The sequence below is a fragment of the Geotrypetes seraphini genome, chromosome 5 (assembly GCF_902459505.1).
Source record: "Geotrypetes seraphini chromosome 5, aGeoSer1.1, whole genome shotgun sequence".
In the NCBI taxonomy this organism is placed as follows: domain Eukaryota; kingdom Metazoa; phylum Chordata; class Amphibia; order Gymnophiona; family Dermophiidae; genus Geotrypetes; species Geotrypetes seraphini.
In genome coordinates this window covers 63,856,682-63,872,872 of record NC_047088.1, presented here as the reverse complement: position 1 = coordinate 63,872,872, position 16,191 = coordinate 63,856,682, and the positions used below count along the sequence as shown (strand labels likewise).

At 42.1% G+C, this 16,191-nt stretch overlaps 1 protein-coding gene across 2 annotated transcripts in view; it reads right to left on the bottom strand.

Annotated features, from left to right (window-relative positions):
- LOC117361296 (interleukin-20 receptor subunit alpha-like) overlaps positions 1–16,191 on the bottom strand; it is a 70,755-nt gene that overhangs the window by 15,388 nt on the left and 39,176 nt on the right. For both annotated transcript variants that reach the window (XM_033946446.1, XM_033946445.1), the window contains exons 5-6: positions 11,735–11,934; positions 5,303–5,478 (exon numbers count right to left, since the gene is read on the bottom strand). In XM_033946446.1, the coding sequence (XP_033802337.1) occupies positions 5,303–5,478; positions 11,735–11,934 (376 nt within the window). The remainder of the gene's footprint in view (positions 1–5,302; positions 5,479–11,734; positions 11,935–16,191) is intronic.

Sequence of the window (16,191 nt, the reverse complement as noted above, 5' to 3'; positions counted from 1 at the left end):
TCATAAGAATCCAGGGCCCTGGTATGCTATGTTTTGCTTAGGGACCTAGGTCTGTTAATGGGGAATAGTTGGATAGGTAATTTTTGCGTCTTATGTATATAAAAATTATTGATGACTGTTTCTCTTTGCTGTTGATGATGTTCCATTGTTTCTTGACTTTGATATGCATTGTTTGTTTTCTATTGTTTTTGCTATTTCATCAATAAAATTGTTTGAACATAAAATTATCTTACAATATTGGAAGAATACTACAATGGTGGAATACATAACTTGGTGGAACACGGTTTGTACAACTGCCAAATATGAACGTGTTACTGCAGAAAGGTTTAATGCTTTTAAAAAAATTTGCTAAAATATGGGAGCCACTGGATTCTTACAGTCATGCGCCTGTTCAACCATAATGGTTTGCCTGACTAAGGTGTACAGTACTCCCCTGAAATTCACAGGGGTTCCGTTCCAGGAACCCCCGCAAATCTTGAAAAACCATGAATATGTTTTTTTTTTGTGGGAGAGACCAGAGAGGGCAGCGGGAGAGGTAGGAGAGAGCAGTCGGAGCACCGGCGAGTGAAGGAAATCACTCGTTGCATGCTCCGACTGCCTCTTCCTGCACTAAAGTTGGGCCTTACCAATCAGGAGCTGCGTGTCAAAGCAGCTCCTGATTGGTAAGGCCCAACTTTAGTGCAGGAAGAGGTGGTCGGAGCATACAGCGAGTGATTTCCTTCACTCACCGGTGCTCCGGCTGCTCTCTCCTGCCTCTCCAGCTGTCCTCTTCTGGTCAGCGGTTGCGGTCGGAAAATACCGCGAATGACTGGGACCGCGAACCGCCGACCGTGAATGACCGGGGGAACACTGTACTTCCATACTGTTCTCTTTGTTGTTTTTATGATAGCATTAATGATCATCAACAATTATACTGTTAATTTGCTGTTTTATTTTGTTTTTACCTTTTAGACATAAATATGACCTATATGATGTTATATTATATTGTTTTGAGATTTACATATGTATGATTTCTTTAAAATACTAATAAAAATTATTGAAATGAAAAAAAGAAGGAAAATTTAAATTAAATCAATAATTTAAAGAGAGGACACGGCTGGGCAGACTGGATGGACCATTCGGGTCTTTATCTGTCATCATCTGCTATGTTACTATGGGGTCCTTTTACTAAGCTGCAGTAGCGTTTTTAGTGCACGCTGAAGATTAGTGCTCGCTAACCCCCATGCTACGTGGAAAATACTAACGCCAGCTCTATGGAGGGGTTAGCGTCTAGCACGCGTGGCATTGTAGGGCAGACTGTACTTCAGCTGCTGCCCTGTGTCATGGAGACTACCTATTCTCCCATATGCCTCACCTGGCTAGTCATGGAGGTGGAGTTATGCTACTGCTCTCACCATCTTGCAGATTTCAACCCCTTATTCCACCTCAGTCTCACCACTTCTCTTCCTTTGAAGTCCTCTCTAACTGTCTTTTTGCACCTCTACTCCTCCACATATCTAGGGGGTGGGCAGAGAGGTCATGCTTACATCCCTCCACTGGTTATCTGGCCATTTTGGACACCTTATTAGCACTTATTCATTGGTAAAACATGTCTAAAGCCCCAAACATCTAAAGTATGCTCTTGACATATTCTTTTTTTTTTTTTTAAGTTCAACAAAGTTTTATTGGTTTTAAGACAACAAAAATCATAAATACAAGATGCATAATGGAAAATTGCAAAATATTAACAACTAGATATACTTGTATCGCTAAACATGTATCTCAGTAAATCCTTCCAGCAAGCACCTAGTACAAAGTAATAATGATACAATAAACTGAGAAAAAGTTGAAGGAAACTCAACAACATAGGGAAAAGAAAAATAAATGAAAACCTAACTGAATAAATATGTGTGAAGTGTGATACAACAAAGAGATATGGAGTAAACATGATAGCGACAGTAATTAAAACAAATACTGAAATAGAGAAGTAGATCGAAAATGTTTGATTATTGCTTAAAAATGTCCAAATCGTAACACGCTATAGTCCCACCAAGACCACGCTAATAACACACCCCCTTGAGATTAGATGCACTGCAGACAGATAGCATAGAAATCTGTCTAGGAATTGGGTTTCGAAAATAGTGAATTGGAAGATTTTAGTGAGAAAAACATCTATCAGCCCCTTTATATCACTTATTTACTTAATTATTTTCTAATTTGCTTTATTTTTAAGTCTTTCATTTTTTTATTAGTACAATTTTTAATATCTCTAATGATCTGAGAAAATATTAATAATGATTTTGGCCATTCGAATACTATCGTGAAAGACAATTAACATTTTGTTTAGTAGAGGCCTTGCTACCAGCATTGGTGAAATTTGGGAAGATCATAACTGATTTCATCCCTCCTTCCAGCCGATAATCAACGCTGTGACTGAGAGCAAGATTACTGCTCCGGGCCGATTTTTCATTTTCAGCTGCCTGATAGTGGTGTCGTGGAGTCTGCTAACATTGTCGGTCCCACTAAGAAGAATGCTGAATTCAATCATCCATGCCGGGCTTGAATTTAAGATGCTAAAGCCCCATCTTGCCTGTTTCTGGTGCCGTTGAGGATGGAGGGTAGTGTCTTTCCTGGAGAATTGGCTGTGGATATGAGGATCGAATGGCGGTTGGGCCCCGCCTCTGCTGTTTGCTGTTTCACTGTGACGCTGGTGCAGAGGCTATGGTGAGATTCCTGGGGGAGGAGATGAGTGCTTTAGCTGTGCTGCCTTGAACCGGCAAGGAGGGCCAATTTTGCATCGTGACCTTGGCTGACACCCAGCTCTCAGCCGCTGAGGAGATGATCTTGCGTGGTTCAGTGTCATTGATTTGTATTGTTTGAAATGTGGTCTTATTCTTTTTTTTTTTTTCAGAAATAGAACATCTTTATAACGGAATATAAAAATGTTCCATTTCTGAATCAAAAAATAAGAATGTATCCAGATGTGTCTAAATTAATGCAAAAAAAGAGGAAACAATTTTTGCTATTGAGACCCAAGGTTTTAAAACTGGGATCTACTTTTGTATTAAGGTTTCCCTGTAAATGCTTGACTAATTTCAAGGGGGCCAGGTATACCTTTTTTGACTCAACACAGTTGACGAGATTTATTTTGGAAAATGAGGTGAGGTCTGCTAGTACCTCTGTCAATATCCAGGAATGAATGCTCGAAAAGTCTAGATTAGGTCCATTTCAGGCGACAATCATTTTCCTTAATAAGTGAGGGAGTAAATTAGTCTTCGATCTTTATGGAGCTCCTCCTTTATTTTATTGTGGACTAACAAACAGTTGAAACATGATTATTTTACCTTATTATTTTATTTCTTTTGTAAATTGATATAAGTTGGATACTGTTGATTGGATATGATTATTCTTGTCATAAAAAAATTGAAACTCAATAAAGAAGTAATGAATAAAAAAAGATTGTATTGTATTGTATTGTATATATGTTTACATACTGATCTTTGAAATCCTGGATCTATACATTCAAAAAGCAAAGACATGCATATGGTAAGGGAGTGTGGTCTGGATGTAGTTTGGGCAAGACTAGGGTAGGGTGAAAAGATATACAGTAAAACTTTGGCTTGTGAGCATAATTCGTTCCAGAAGCATGCTTGTAATCCAAAGCACTTGTACATCAAAGCGAATGTCCCCATAGGAAATAATGGAAACTCAGACAATTCGTTCCACAACCCAAAATCTTTAATACAAAATACTATACACACTTGTATTGCAAGATCTCACTCATTTAGAACAATCACTACACTTGCAGCGTCAGAGAGAGAAGAACCATCGGTTCGGATGTGATGTGTGTATACTTTGTGTACTTGTATTGCAAGATAATGCTTGTATATCAAGTTAAAATTTAATAAAATGTTTTGCTTGTCTTGCAAAACACTTGCAAACCAAATTACTTGCAATCCAAGGTTTTACTGTATATGCATTCCATATTTTAGACGGCTAATGAATGTGTATGTCTTCCAACATGAACATGAGGATCTATACCTGCTGCTAAGGATGCTAGAAAGTGGCTCATTTTATACAGCAGTCCTTTAGAGGAATTAGGTGAAGGGTGATCATCTCCTTAATCCCCTGGTGCTTTTGTCACCTCTTCGCTTCCTCAAAAGTGATACTTGCAAATGTTATTGGGTGTTGTGACAGCTTGGTGAAACAGATGTGAACGTTTCTAAAATGGTGCACATACCAAACTAAACTAAACTAAACCTTAAGCTTATATACCGCATCTTCTCTATGAAGATAGAGCTCAGCACAGTTTACAGGAAGCTTAAAAAGAAGGACATGCATAATAAAAATTAGTGAATGTGTAGAGAGCAGCGAGATTTACATTTTTGAGAATAGCCAAGTTTTCAGATGTTTTCAGAATAATTGGAAGGAACCCAAAACTACCAACATATATACGTATATGCTGCCACATGCACCTTTATGTTGCCATGCTGACCTTGTTAATAGTTTAGAAGTTGATGCATGTAAAATGATTGGTCCCATGGTACTTATCCCCCACCCCCACCCCTTTTACAAAAGTGTAGAAGAGGTTTTTAGCTCTGGTCAGTACGCTGAATGCTTTGCACTGCTCCGACGATCATAGGGGAGAGTATGGCACAGTGGTTAAAGCTACAGCCTCAGCACCGTGGGGTTATGGGTTCAAACCCACGCTGCTCCTTGTGACCCTGGGCAAGTCACATAATCCCCCCATTGCCTCAGGTACGTTAGATAGATTGTGAGCCCGCCAGGACAGAGAGGGAAAACTGCTTGAGTACCTGAATAAATGCATGTAAACCGTTCTGATCTCCCCTGGGAAGAAGGTAGAGAAAATTGAATAAATAAATAGAGTTCCTATGAGCGTTGGAGCAGCGCAGAGCATTCAGTGCACCATCCAGCACAAAAAAAACTTTTCTGTGCATTTGTAAAAGGGGGAGTTAACTAGCATATGCACATCCATTCCTCTATGGATTTTAAAACAGGCAGTGTATCAGCAAATCCTGTCCTACAATACTAGAGGAACTTGATATGTCCTGACTTCGACAGCTCAGTTCTGATCTATGTGCATTATCTAATATGTCACCTTTGTGAATTTAAGAATGTTTTAAAATCTTCAATCTTCAACCTTGGATGGTCAAATGACCTATATAGCATTTATTCCTTTGATTTAGAGTAAGATTTGAGGCTGAGTAAAAATAGTTTCAGCTAAATTCTTTGTATTTTTTCCTTTGTGTTTATGTGGGGGATGGAGGAGAAAGGAAAGAACCATTTTGAATTCTGTACTTACAGAATGAATTATTGTGCCATCCTTAAACAGGGTGATATTGTATTCAATCATTTCGAGAACATTCTGGACAGCTAGGCATGTTGCTCCTTCACAATATCTTGTAAATGGCATGGAGATCTTCACTGTCAGGTTAAGATTTTGTAAAGAACAATTTAAGATAGGGGGACCCAGAATTGCTGCAAGAATAAAGGAGACAGAAATTTCAAGGGGGTAATTTTATGAAGTCATTTTTGAACATGGGCTCTTATCCTGTAAATCACCTTGAACCTGTACTGGAAAAGAGAAATTAAGAAATTCTAATTAGATTAGATTAGATGGGGCCACATGCCCATATTGCTACTAGTATTTGGGTTTCTGTCAGATACTATACTTATAACACCATTGTAAAAGCTCTTTAATTGTAACTCATGTATTATAACATCCTAGCTCATGTATAATAACGCCTTTACTGAATCTCATGTATTGTAACATCATTTACTCATGTATTGTAACACCATTACTGAAGCTCAGGTATTGTAACAGCATTATAGAAACTCAAACTATACCTCAGGTACAGTGCTAGCAAAGGTACCATTTTATAAAGGTACAAAGGCACCTGTGTGTCTGTCTTGCAGGTATGGGCATTTTGTCTACACCTAGGGCTCCTTTTACTAAGGTGCGCTAGCGTTTTTAGCGCACTCTACAGATTAGCGTGCGCAAACCATGCGCTAAACGAAAAATACTAATGCAAGCAAAATGGAGGCGTTAGCGTGCGCTAAAACCGCTAGCGTACCTTAGAAAAAAGGAGCCCTAGGTGTAGACAAAATGCCCATACCTGCAAGACAGACACACAGGTGCCTTTGTACCTTTATAAAATGGTACCTTTGCCAGCACTAACTTGTCCTCTTAAACTAGGCTCCCTGTTATCAAATTACCCTCTAAACCAGGGATCTCAAAGTCCCTCCTCGAGGGCCACAATCCAGTCAGGTTTTCAGGATTTCCCCAATGAATATGCATGAGCTCTATGGGCATGCACTGCTTTCAATGCATATTCATTGGGGAAATCCTGAAAACCCGACTGGATTGCGGCCCTCATGGAGGGACTTTGAGATCCCCGCTCTAAAATGTAACTTTTTTTGTAAATACTTTTAAATATCATTGTATGTATTCATTGGGGATGATATTCAGACTGCGTGAGTTTAACTGGGCTGACTCCCTCACTTGGTGCTGAGCCTGGATAGTCAATGTTGGGCCATTTCAGGTGACTGGCATTGAATATCTGGTTTATTGTTGGCCGCTATAAAAACTTAACCAGTTAGGTTGATAGTCAGTACTGGCTGGCTAAGTTTATAGCGGTCAAAGATAGACCAGCTCTTTAAGCCCAATCTGGCTGCTAAACATAGTTGGCTAGGAGTTTTAGTGTGTAACCAGCTTAGCACTATGTAACTGACCTGGAACCGTTCCTGACCGGTTGAATAGCGCTGAATATCGGGTGGATTGAATTTTCATGTACAATGCATTTTACAGTTGGCTTTTGTGAAATAAAAAAAAAGCAAACACTTGCAAATGCAGTAAACTGTCTCATCAAAAAAATTTCCATTACATTATGCGCCAAATAATTCCTGAAGTAAATATTCTGCAAATTTATCCACAAATATCAAAGTTCCTTGGTTGATATTCAGTGCTGGCTCTTACCCAAGTACCAAGACTGAAGGCTCCTTTTACGAAACCGTGGTGGCGGTTTAACGTGCGTAATAGCGCGCGCTAAACCGCCGGGCGCGCTAGCCGCTATCGCCTCCTCTTGAGCAGGCGGCAGCTTTTCGGCTAGCGCGGGGGGTAGCACATGATTAAAAGTCACGCGCGCTAACGCGGCTTTGTAAAAGGAGCCCTGAATGTCCATGTTTTCGATAGTGCCCAGAAGTTAGTGATATACCACCGATATTCAGTACCTTACCTAGTACTTAACATAGGGCTCCTTTGATTAAGCTGCGCTAACGTTTTTAGCGTGCGCTTGACTCGTGCTACAATGCCGCCCACGCTAGACGCTAATGCCTTCATTGAGCTGGCATCAGTTTCTCCGCGTAGTGCGGGGGTTAGCGCGTGCCAATCTGCAATGTGAGCTAAAAACGCTACCACAGCTTAGTAAAAGGAGCCCATAGTTAAAGTAGCATTTTATGCAGTCCTGTTTGCCCAATTAGTTATCTGGACACCAACGCTAAATATATATCAGCAGTGCCCAGATAATTTCTGGGTTCACCCTAACTTCACCCACACCAAAATCTCATTTTCAGTGCAAACTAAGGGCTCCTTTTACTAAGGTGCGCTAGCATCTTTAGTGCACGCAGCCCCCCCCCCGCGCTATGCGGCAGAACTATGCCAGCTCAATGGATGTGTTAGCATCTAGCGTGCGCGGCATTGCAGTGCGCGTTAAGGATACGCTAAAACCGCTAGCGCAGCTTAGTAAAAGGAGCCCTAAATTTACATAAGTGCATAAAGCATCTATAAATGTTCAATAATTCTTATAAGGAGGGAAAATGGCCTCAAAGTCCCAGTCAAAATTATCACATATCGATCAGTGACTTAGAGGGGACAGATGCTTCATTGGCCTATTTAAAAAAAAAGCTTCCTAAAATTCCACACATAACTCTTTAGAAGTGAAAACTTCACTTATCTTATGATATTCCAAAATGGTCCCATCAACATTGGCCAGCGTTTTGCTTACACAAGCTGCATCAGGGTACAAGGGCCATTTGTGAAGAGAACACAAAATTATTCTGTACTTCAAAATGGCTATCAAAGAGTTATTTCTGGAATTTTAGGAGGTCTTTTTGAACAGGCCCAGAAAGTATCTGTCTTCGCTAAGTCACCAATTGATATATGATCATTTTGACTGGGGCCCTGAGTCCATTTTTCCTCCATATAAGAATTATTGAGCATTTATAGATAAATTTGACTCCCACTGAAACTTTTTAAAGTGGAATTTTTGTGTGGGTTATTATAGTGATCCCACTTTCCCTTATTTGATTATCAAATCTAAACTGACTTTACCCCATGTACCATTCTGGCACTAAAGGCCAGATTCTGTATAGGACGCTTAGCAATGCCTAACTTCAGAATCCACATGCAACTTTTTTTTTTTTTTTAATTGATGTGTTAATTGACCACGCCAGTTTTCAGCCAATCAAAAAAATTACCATTTAAGAGTTCCTGGCGGAATTCTTAGGATGCTTAGTGCCACCTAAGTCGAGGCGCCTAGCAATGCTTAATGATGTCTACCTGATGACCAGATGATTGGGACTTCCCCTGCCAGTGCCAGTAACTATTGTGTGTGAATTTTGCACTCACACAACACTCGCACAACAGCTGCACCCTCCCCTACAGAAAAAAATAACAAGGGAGGGTACAGCTGTTATGCATGTGTTGTATGAGTGTACAACAGCTACCGGCGCCGGCAGGGGAACCCCAATCAGCTGATCATGGCTCCGAAGCCAAAAGGGGAAGCCATATTTCAGCTGAGCCACCAGCTGCTGCTCTCCCCTCTGCCGGCTCTCAGTTGATCGCTGCTCCAGACCTACCATCAGATAGGCAGAGAGAAGCTGCAGGCAGCTGCAGGCAGAAAGAGATACTGTGCCTAAGGATTGCCCTTCTGAGCAGGCACCAGGCACAGGTCCTCCTCCTTTTACTGTGGCTGCTCTGCACAAATAGCATGCATATAATTTCAGCTGCAGAAATTTTTTTTAATTGTTAATTAAACAAACAGGAACAAGTCTCAGACTATGGAGTAATTTTCCCATTCTGGGATTTCTTCCAAGAGAAAGAAAACTTCTTTTCTTTTACTCCTGATTACATCACCGGCTTGAACCCATCCTCCCTACCATAACTAAAACCATTAATTTATTACTTATTATTTATTAATTTATTGTTTCTTCCTTAAATTAATATGTCTCATTACCTAATCTTAATTAATTCACCAATTGAATTAAATAAATCTAATATAGCAGTCTACAAATTCTTTATAATTCAGTAATCTTTCATGATTGGGGATTCTTCCTTTTGTTCATTAAAGAACTACAATTCATTTCAACACTCGAAACCGACAGAAACAACTATGCTGTATTTTTAAAGTGCACTGGTGCTTCAAAGTGCTTTATAGAAAGTGCTTATGTGCTATAAATACTTCAGTTAAGTCAGTGCTTCTCAAAATTTAGGCTCCTTTTACTAAGCTGCAATAGCGTTTTTAGCGCACACAGAATTTTAGCGCGTGCTAAACCCGTGCTACGTGGTGGTATCCACGTGGTGCCTAGCAACGCCTACACCAAGGCACCTATCCACAAAGTAGGCATGGTGGGGGGTGGAGTCTAGGCATGGTATGAGGTAGGTTCCAGTAAGCATCTGAGTTAGGCGCCAGTATGTTAGGCCAGGAAAATCCTGACCTAAAATATATATATATATATATATATATATATATATATATATATATATATATATATATATTTAATTTGATTTCTATCCCGTACTCCCCGAGCTCAGAATGGGTTCCATGTTGAATATTGGCAACTACCTCACACTAGTGCTTAATTCAATTTAGGTGCCCACTAGACGTTATTCTGTAAACTGTATCTACATTTGACTGGCATGCGGCAGATGCCATTTTGCCAGGTGCCTGCCAATTTAGGCGCTGTTTACAGAATCAGGCCCTAAATGCAAAAATCTTCATGCAGAAAGTTCAAAGTACACTGACTGTTAGGGTGTTGCCAGCATCTTTCCAGACAGTTGCCACACAGAAAAACTCTTTACTACTTGTTAAGTCCATTCACTGTTAACAACCATGCACTTCTTGCCTCTTATTTAGGATAGGAAGTACATCTGTACTGACTATACCATTGACAGAACGCAGTGAAGGGGTAAAATTTAGATGCACATGAACATATCTCCCTTTTATCAAGCTGCACTAGAAGTTTTTAGCGCAGGCCAGCATGTTAAATGATCCAACACTCATCGAATTCCATTGCGCATCGGAGCACATACCTCAACGGCCCAGGCTAAAAGCCTCTAGCGCAGTGGTCTCAAACTCAAACCCTTTGCAGGGCCACATTTTGGATTTGTAGGTACTTGGAGGGCCGCAGAAAAAATAGTTAATGTCTTATTAAAGAAATGACAATTTTGCATGAGGTAAAACTCTTCATAGTTTATAAATCTTTCCTTTTGGCTAAGTCTTAATAATAATATTGTCATTTATAGCTAAAGAGACGTATGATCAAGAAACTGTTTTATTTTACTTTTGTGATTAAGATAAACATACCGAGGGCCTCAAAATAGTACCTGGCGGGCCGCATGTGGCCCCCAGGCCATGAGTTTGAGACCACTGCTCTAGCGCAACTTGATAAAAGGGGGAGGGGTTTAATCTGGCTAAACACTATTCCATAAGCATATATCAGTCTTTGTTGGTACATATTTTGAAGGTGAGCATTCACATGGTCAGAATTTAGATGGAGGATGGACACACAACTACATATGTACTGTACATTAAAGAATACTATGATTTATGCACATTCTTTCACAATCTAGTCATTAGCATTTACACCAGCTCTGTGGCTGGCGTTAAAGTATTCAAATTTAAAATACAGATGCATATTTCATCTGCTACATTAGCATTCTATAGAAAACCAAAAAAAAACTCTGTGGAGTGACGATGTTCCTAAATGAACTTTATTTGAAAGTGTCAAAGTTCCAAAGGTACACTGAAATCATCCAAATAAAATAATTTCATCCACATAAAAATAAATCATCCACATAAAGGACCTAGTCCGCTAGGGATACAGGACCCAACACGGTCCACGTTTCGACAAAAAGTCTTCTTCAGGGGTCCCTGGGGGTCCTATAAAGGTGAATAGTGGGAAACAATTGTGTGATGAGCCGGAAGTGAGACACTGCTTGATTTGCAATAGAAAAAAAAAAAAAAATAACAAAAAGTAGTTGCTTGCATTTCTGAATAGAATAGGATCCAAACAGTTGCTTCCAGATGCCCAAAAATAGGCACCCCTTTATAGAATTACCCCCATGTGACCATGCCTTAATAATGTACATCCATTCCCTCTCATAGGCCTCCCATTTCCTGCCCCACAATAGACTATGCAGTTATTGCATGAATTAGCAAGAACTAACTGTTGTGCCAGTGTGTAGCTGTTATTGCCTTTGTGTGCAAATAGCGTCCTCTTTGTCACGATCTTAACTTCTTAGTGCACTTTAGTTAAGAGCTACTTTGTGACCTCAGGCAAGTAAAATGAATGGCGTTTAGAAAATTAGTCTTCAGGTGTGTCCTCTAGGACTTGCAGTTGTCTTATAAAGTAAAAAGAATACAGCATATATTACCTTTTAAAATGTCAGTACAATTCTAAAGATGTCAACTTAGGCTTCACATTACCCACCAGCTAAGGCAATCAATAGACTTACAGTCCTTAAAAGGGTACAACGGTTTGGATGCTGTCCAGTTAGATTCTTTCGAGCTGTCGATTAATCTCACTTTGGCCGTAAACCGGTCATAAATATTTTCGCTGTTATTTAAATATTTCGATAGGTCACATACACAAGAAAAGTTGACTCTCTCGCAAATCAGGTCCATATTGGTCCAATTTCTATAACTATTTTTTCCTCTGCAATATAAATGAAAACAAGGTCAAGGAATGAATGCAGTGTTATTTCATTTACTGAACAGTACTTTGTACATGTATTGTGCTTTTAATCATTCAACCTGGGTGTCACTCTTCCATTTCCATCTCCAATTGGGAATGGAACATGTTTTTTAGATAAATAATGTCTGCATCTTTAAGCAGTAATACATGTGGCACAAGGAGAGGAGCGTGGGAGCCCTGCTCCGCCCCCCTCCCGGCACAGGAGAGCCGACTTTGAAAAAAAAAAAAACAGCACCGGAGGACTCTTCACTCCTTCTCCGGCCCCCTCTGCACAAGGAGAGGAGCGTGGGAGCCCTGCTCCGCCCCCCTCCCGGCACAGGAGAGCCGACTTTGAAAAAAAAAAAAAAACAGCACCGGAGGACTCTTCACTCCTTCTCCGGCCCCCTCTGCACAAGGAGAGGAGCGTGGGAGCCCTGCTCCGCCCCCCTCCCGGCACAGGAGAGCCGACTTTAAAAAAAACAACACCGGAGGACTCTACACTCTTTCTCCGGCCCCCTCTGCACAAGGAGAGGAGCGTGGGAGCCCTGCTCCGCCCCCCTCCCGGCACAGGAGAGCCGACTTTGAAAAAAAAAAAAAACAGCACCGGAGGACTCTTCACTCCTTCTCCGGCCCCCTCTGCACAAGGAGAGGAGCGTGGGAGCCCTGCTCCGCCCCCCCCCCGGCACAGGAGAGCCGACTTTGAAAAAAAAAAAAACAGCACCGGAGGACTCTTCACTCCTTCTCCGGCCCCCTCTGCACAAGGAGAGGAGCGTGGGAGCCCTGCTCCGCCCCCCTCCCGGCACAGGAGAGCCGACTTTAAAAAAAAACAACACCGGAGGACTCTACACTCTTTCTCCGGCCCCCTCTGCACAAGGAGAGGAGCGTGGGAGCCCTGCTCCGCCCCCCTCCCGGCACAGGAGAGCCGACTTTAAAAAAACAACACCGGAGGACTCTGCACTCTTTCTCCGGCCCCCTCTGCACAAGGAGAGGAGCGTGGGAGCCCTGCTCCGCCCCCCTCCCGGCACAGGAGAGCCGACTTTAAAAAAACAACACCGGAGGACTCTGCACTCTTTCTCCGGCCCCCTCTGCACAAGGAGAGGAGCGTGGGAGCCCTGCTCCGCCCCCCCCCCGATCCATAAAAAAGCCAGCGCACAGCACCAACACGAGCCAGCCAGATCGGGCCGGCGTGGGAGCCCTGCTCCGCCCCCCCCGATCCAGCAGGAGGACATTTTACCTTAAAAAAGCCAGCGCACAGCACCAACACGAGCCAGCCAGATCGGGCCGGCGTGGAAGCCCTGCTCCGCCCCCCCCGATCCAACAGGAGGACATTTTACCATAAAAAAGCCAGCGCACAGCACCAACACGAGCCAGCCAGATCGGGCCGGCGTGGGAGCCCTGCTCCGCCCCCCCCCGATCCAGCAGGAGGACATTTTACCTTAAAAAAGCCAGCGCACAGCACCAACACGAGCCAGCCAGATCGGGCCGGCGTGGGAGCCCTGCTCCGCCCCCCCAATCCAGCCGGAGGACATATTACATTTAAAAACGACCCAGCACACCACTTCACAGAAGCCAGCCAGATCGGGCCAGCGTGGGAGCCCTGCTCCGCCCCCCCGAACCAGACATCAAAAATGAAGCTCTCCCTGCATACACACACACTAGCCACCCTTTTGATAATCCTCCTCATTTCTAGTTGGAAAGCAGCAGCAAACAACTTACCCACCACAACCACATCCTCCAGTACAACCAACTTCCAACTTCCCAACAGAAGAATACTCACATCAAGAAACTCGAACCACCACACCAGCACTCAACACTCCATCACTGTTACCTGGAAAAGAAGATCAACACTTCCGAAAACAAAATCTCATCCATCTCCCACAACACTCATATACCCGGAAACAACTCACATTCCCCAGACTGACACGACCTCCCTTACATGTGCCTATGTTAACATCAGAGCACTAGGACCCAAAACAGAAAACATAAAAAATTGGATAAAAACAGAAAAACTTGACTGCCTATTCCTCACTGAAACCTGGTTAACCTCAGACACAGACCCTAGAATAAAAGAAGTATGCCCGCCAGGATACAAAATAACAGTAACCTGCAGAGAGAAAAAAAGAGGAGGAGGACTAGCAATAATATTCAAGAACTCCCTAACTCTAAACATACTTGAGAAAACATCCACTCCACAAATGGATTTCCTAGCGTGTCAACTCACAAACCCAACACTAAAAAACTCTCTAAACTGCTTGCTCTGCTACATAACACCAGGAAACTGGACCACAGTGAGACCTGAATTTGAAAACTTCATCTACCAAAACTCACTAACAGCTGAATATAACCTCATCCTAGGAGACCTAAACCTACACCTAGAAGACACAACCTCCACACCAGCAAATAACTGTCTATCCTTCCTCAATGCCTTATCCTTCCAGATCCTAAACCCACAAACCACTCATGAAAAAGGTCATCAACTGGACATTGCTGCATTCATGTCTCACCAACCATCCAATCCAGCAATCCAAACTCCTAACGGAACATGGTCCCCATCCCTATGGTCAGACCACTACATTTATAACTTCAACATCAATTGGACCAAGACCAAACACACACCTCAATCAAAAAAAACCACATATACCTCACGCAAACATATCGACCCAACCATTTTCTGGTCAAAGGTAGACGAAACTATCCAAGACTGCGACCCAAAAAACTTCATCTCCCACTGGAAAAATGTATCCACCAACATCCTTGATGATCTGGCACCCCTACAAACCAAAACCAGAACCAGCAGGAAATCAGACCAATGGTTTGATAATGAATTACTCCAACTCAAAAGACAGTGTAGAAGATTAGAAAGAAAATGGAGAAAAAAGAACCAAGATCAAACAAAAACCGACTGGAAAAAAATCAACAAACAATACAAAAATCTACTAAAAGATAAGAGGAAAAGCTACTATACTAACCTCATAGGCACGGAAACCCAAGATTCCAAAAAAATATTCCAAATCCTGAAAGAATTAACAGACACCAAACCATACACAACCTCCACGAACACACCTCCACCATCACCCACCCTCTTAGCAGAACACTTCAAGAACAAAATCACCAACACCAGAGCCACACTCATCCTTAACCCATCCCATCAAAATCCAATCACAACCCACCCTACAGGAAAAGAGGCAATCGCAGCAGACAGAATTTGGACTCAATTCCCTAACATACAATGGTCAGAATTCAACAAATTCTACAAAAAATACAGCCATGCCTCCTGTGACCTCAACCATTGCCCCTCATATCTCCTTACCACCTCTAGTGTAAAATTCCGCACTATAACTCTACAATGGATCCAATTCACGCTCACAGAAGGCACATTCCCTGCTGATCTCAGCGAAATTGTCATCACCCCAATCCAAAAAGACCCAAAAGCACCACAAAACCTCCCATCTAACTTTAGACCTATAGCCTCAATTCCGCTATATGTCAAAATTATAGAAGGCCTAGTAGCCAAACTCCTCACCAATTACATAGAGGACCATAACCTACTCCACCCCATGCAATCAGGCTTCAGAACAAACTTCAGCACAGAGACACTACTAGGCTCCCTTATGGATACCGTCAGACAACAACTTAGTACAGGGAAAAAAATGCTACTCATACAACTGGACCTATCGGCGGCATTCGACCTAGTAGACCACAACATCCTTCTACAGATCTTAGATGCAATAGGCATCTCAGATAAAGTATACTCCTGGTTTGAAGGATTCCTAAAACTCAGAACCTACAGTGTAAAATCAAACAAAGAAAAGTCAGAATCCTGGTCAAACCCCTGCGGCGTACCACAAGGATCTCCACTATCCCCTACCCTCTTCAATCTCTACACTGCATCTCTAGGAACGCATCTGGATAATCTAGGCATAACCTCCTATAGTTATGCGGATGACATCACCATCCTCGTCCCATATGATCATTCTAAACCTACCATGACAGACAAACTTCACCAAACACTTGAAGCAGTCACAACCTGGATGAAAAATCACAAACTTAAACTCAACCAAGACAAAACCAAATTCATCCTCCTAGAAAATGACAAGATCCAAACCACAACCAACCTAGACATAAACGCAACCAAATATCCCATCCAAACCACCATAAAACTACTAGGCATGACCATAGACAGATGCTGCACAATGCAACCGCAAATAAATAAAACAATTCAAAAATCATTCGCAATCA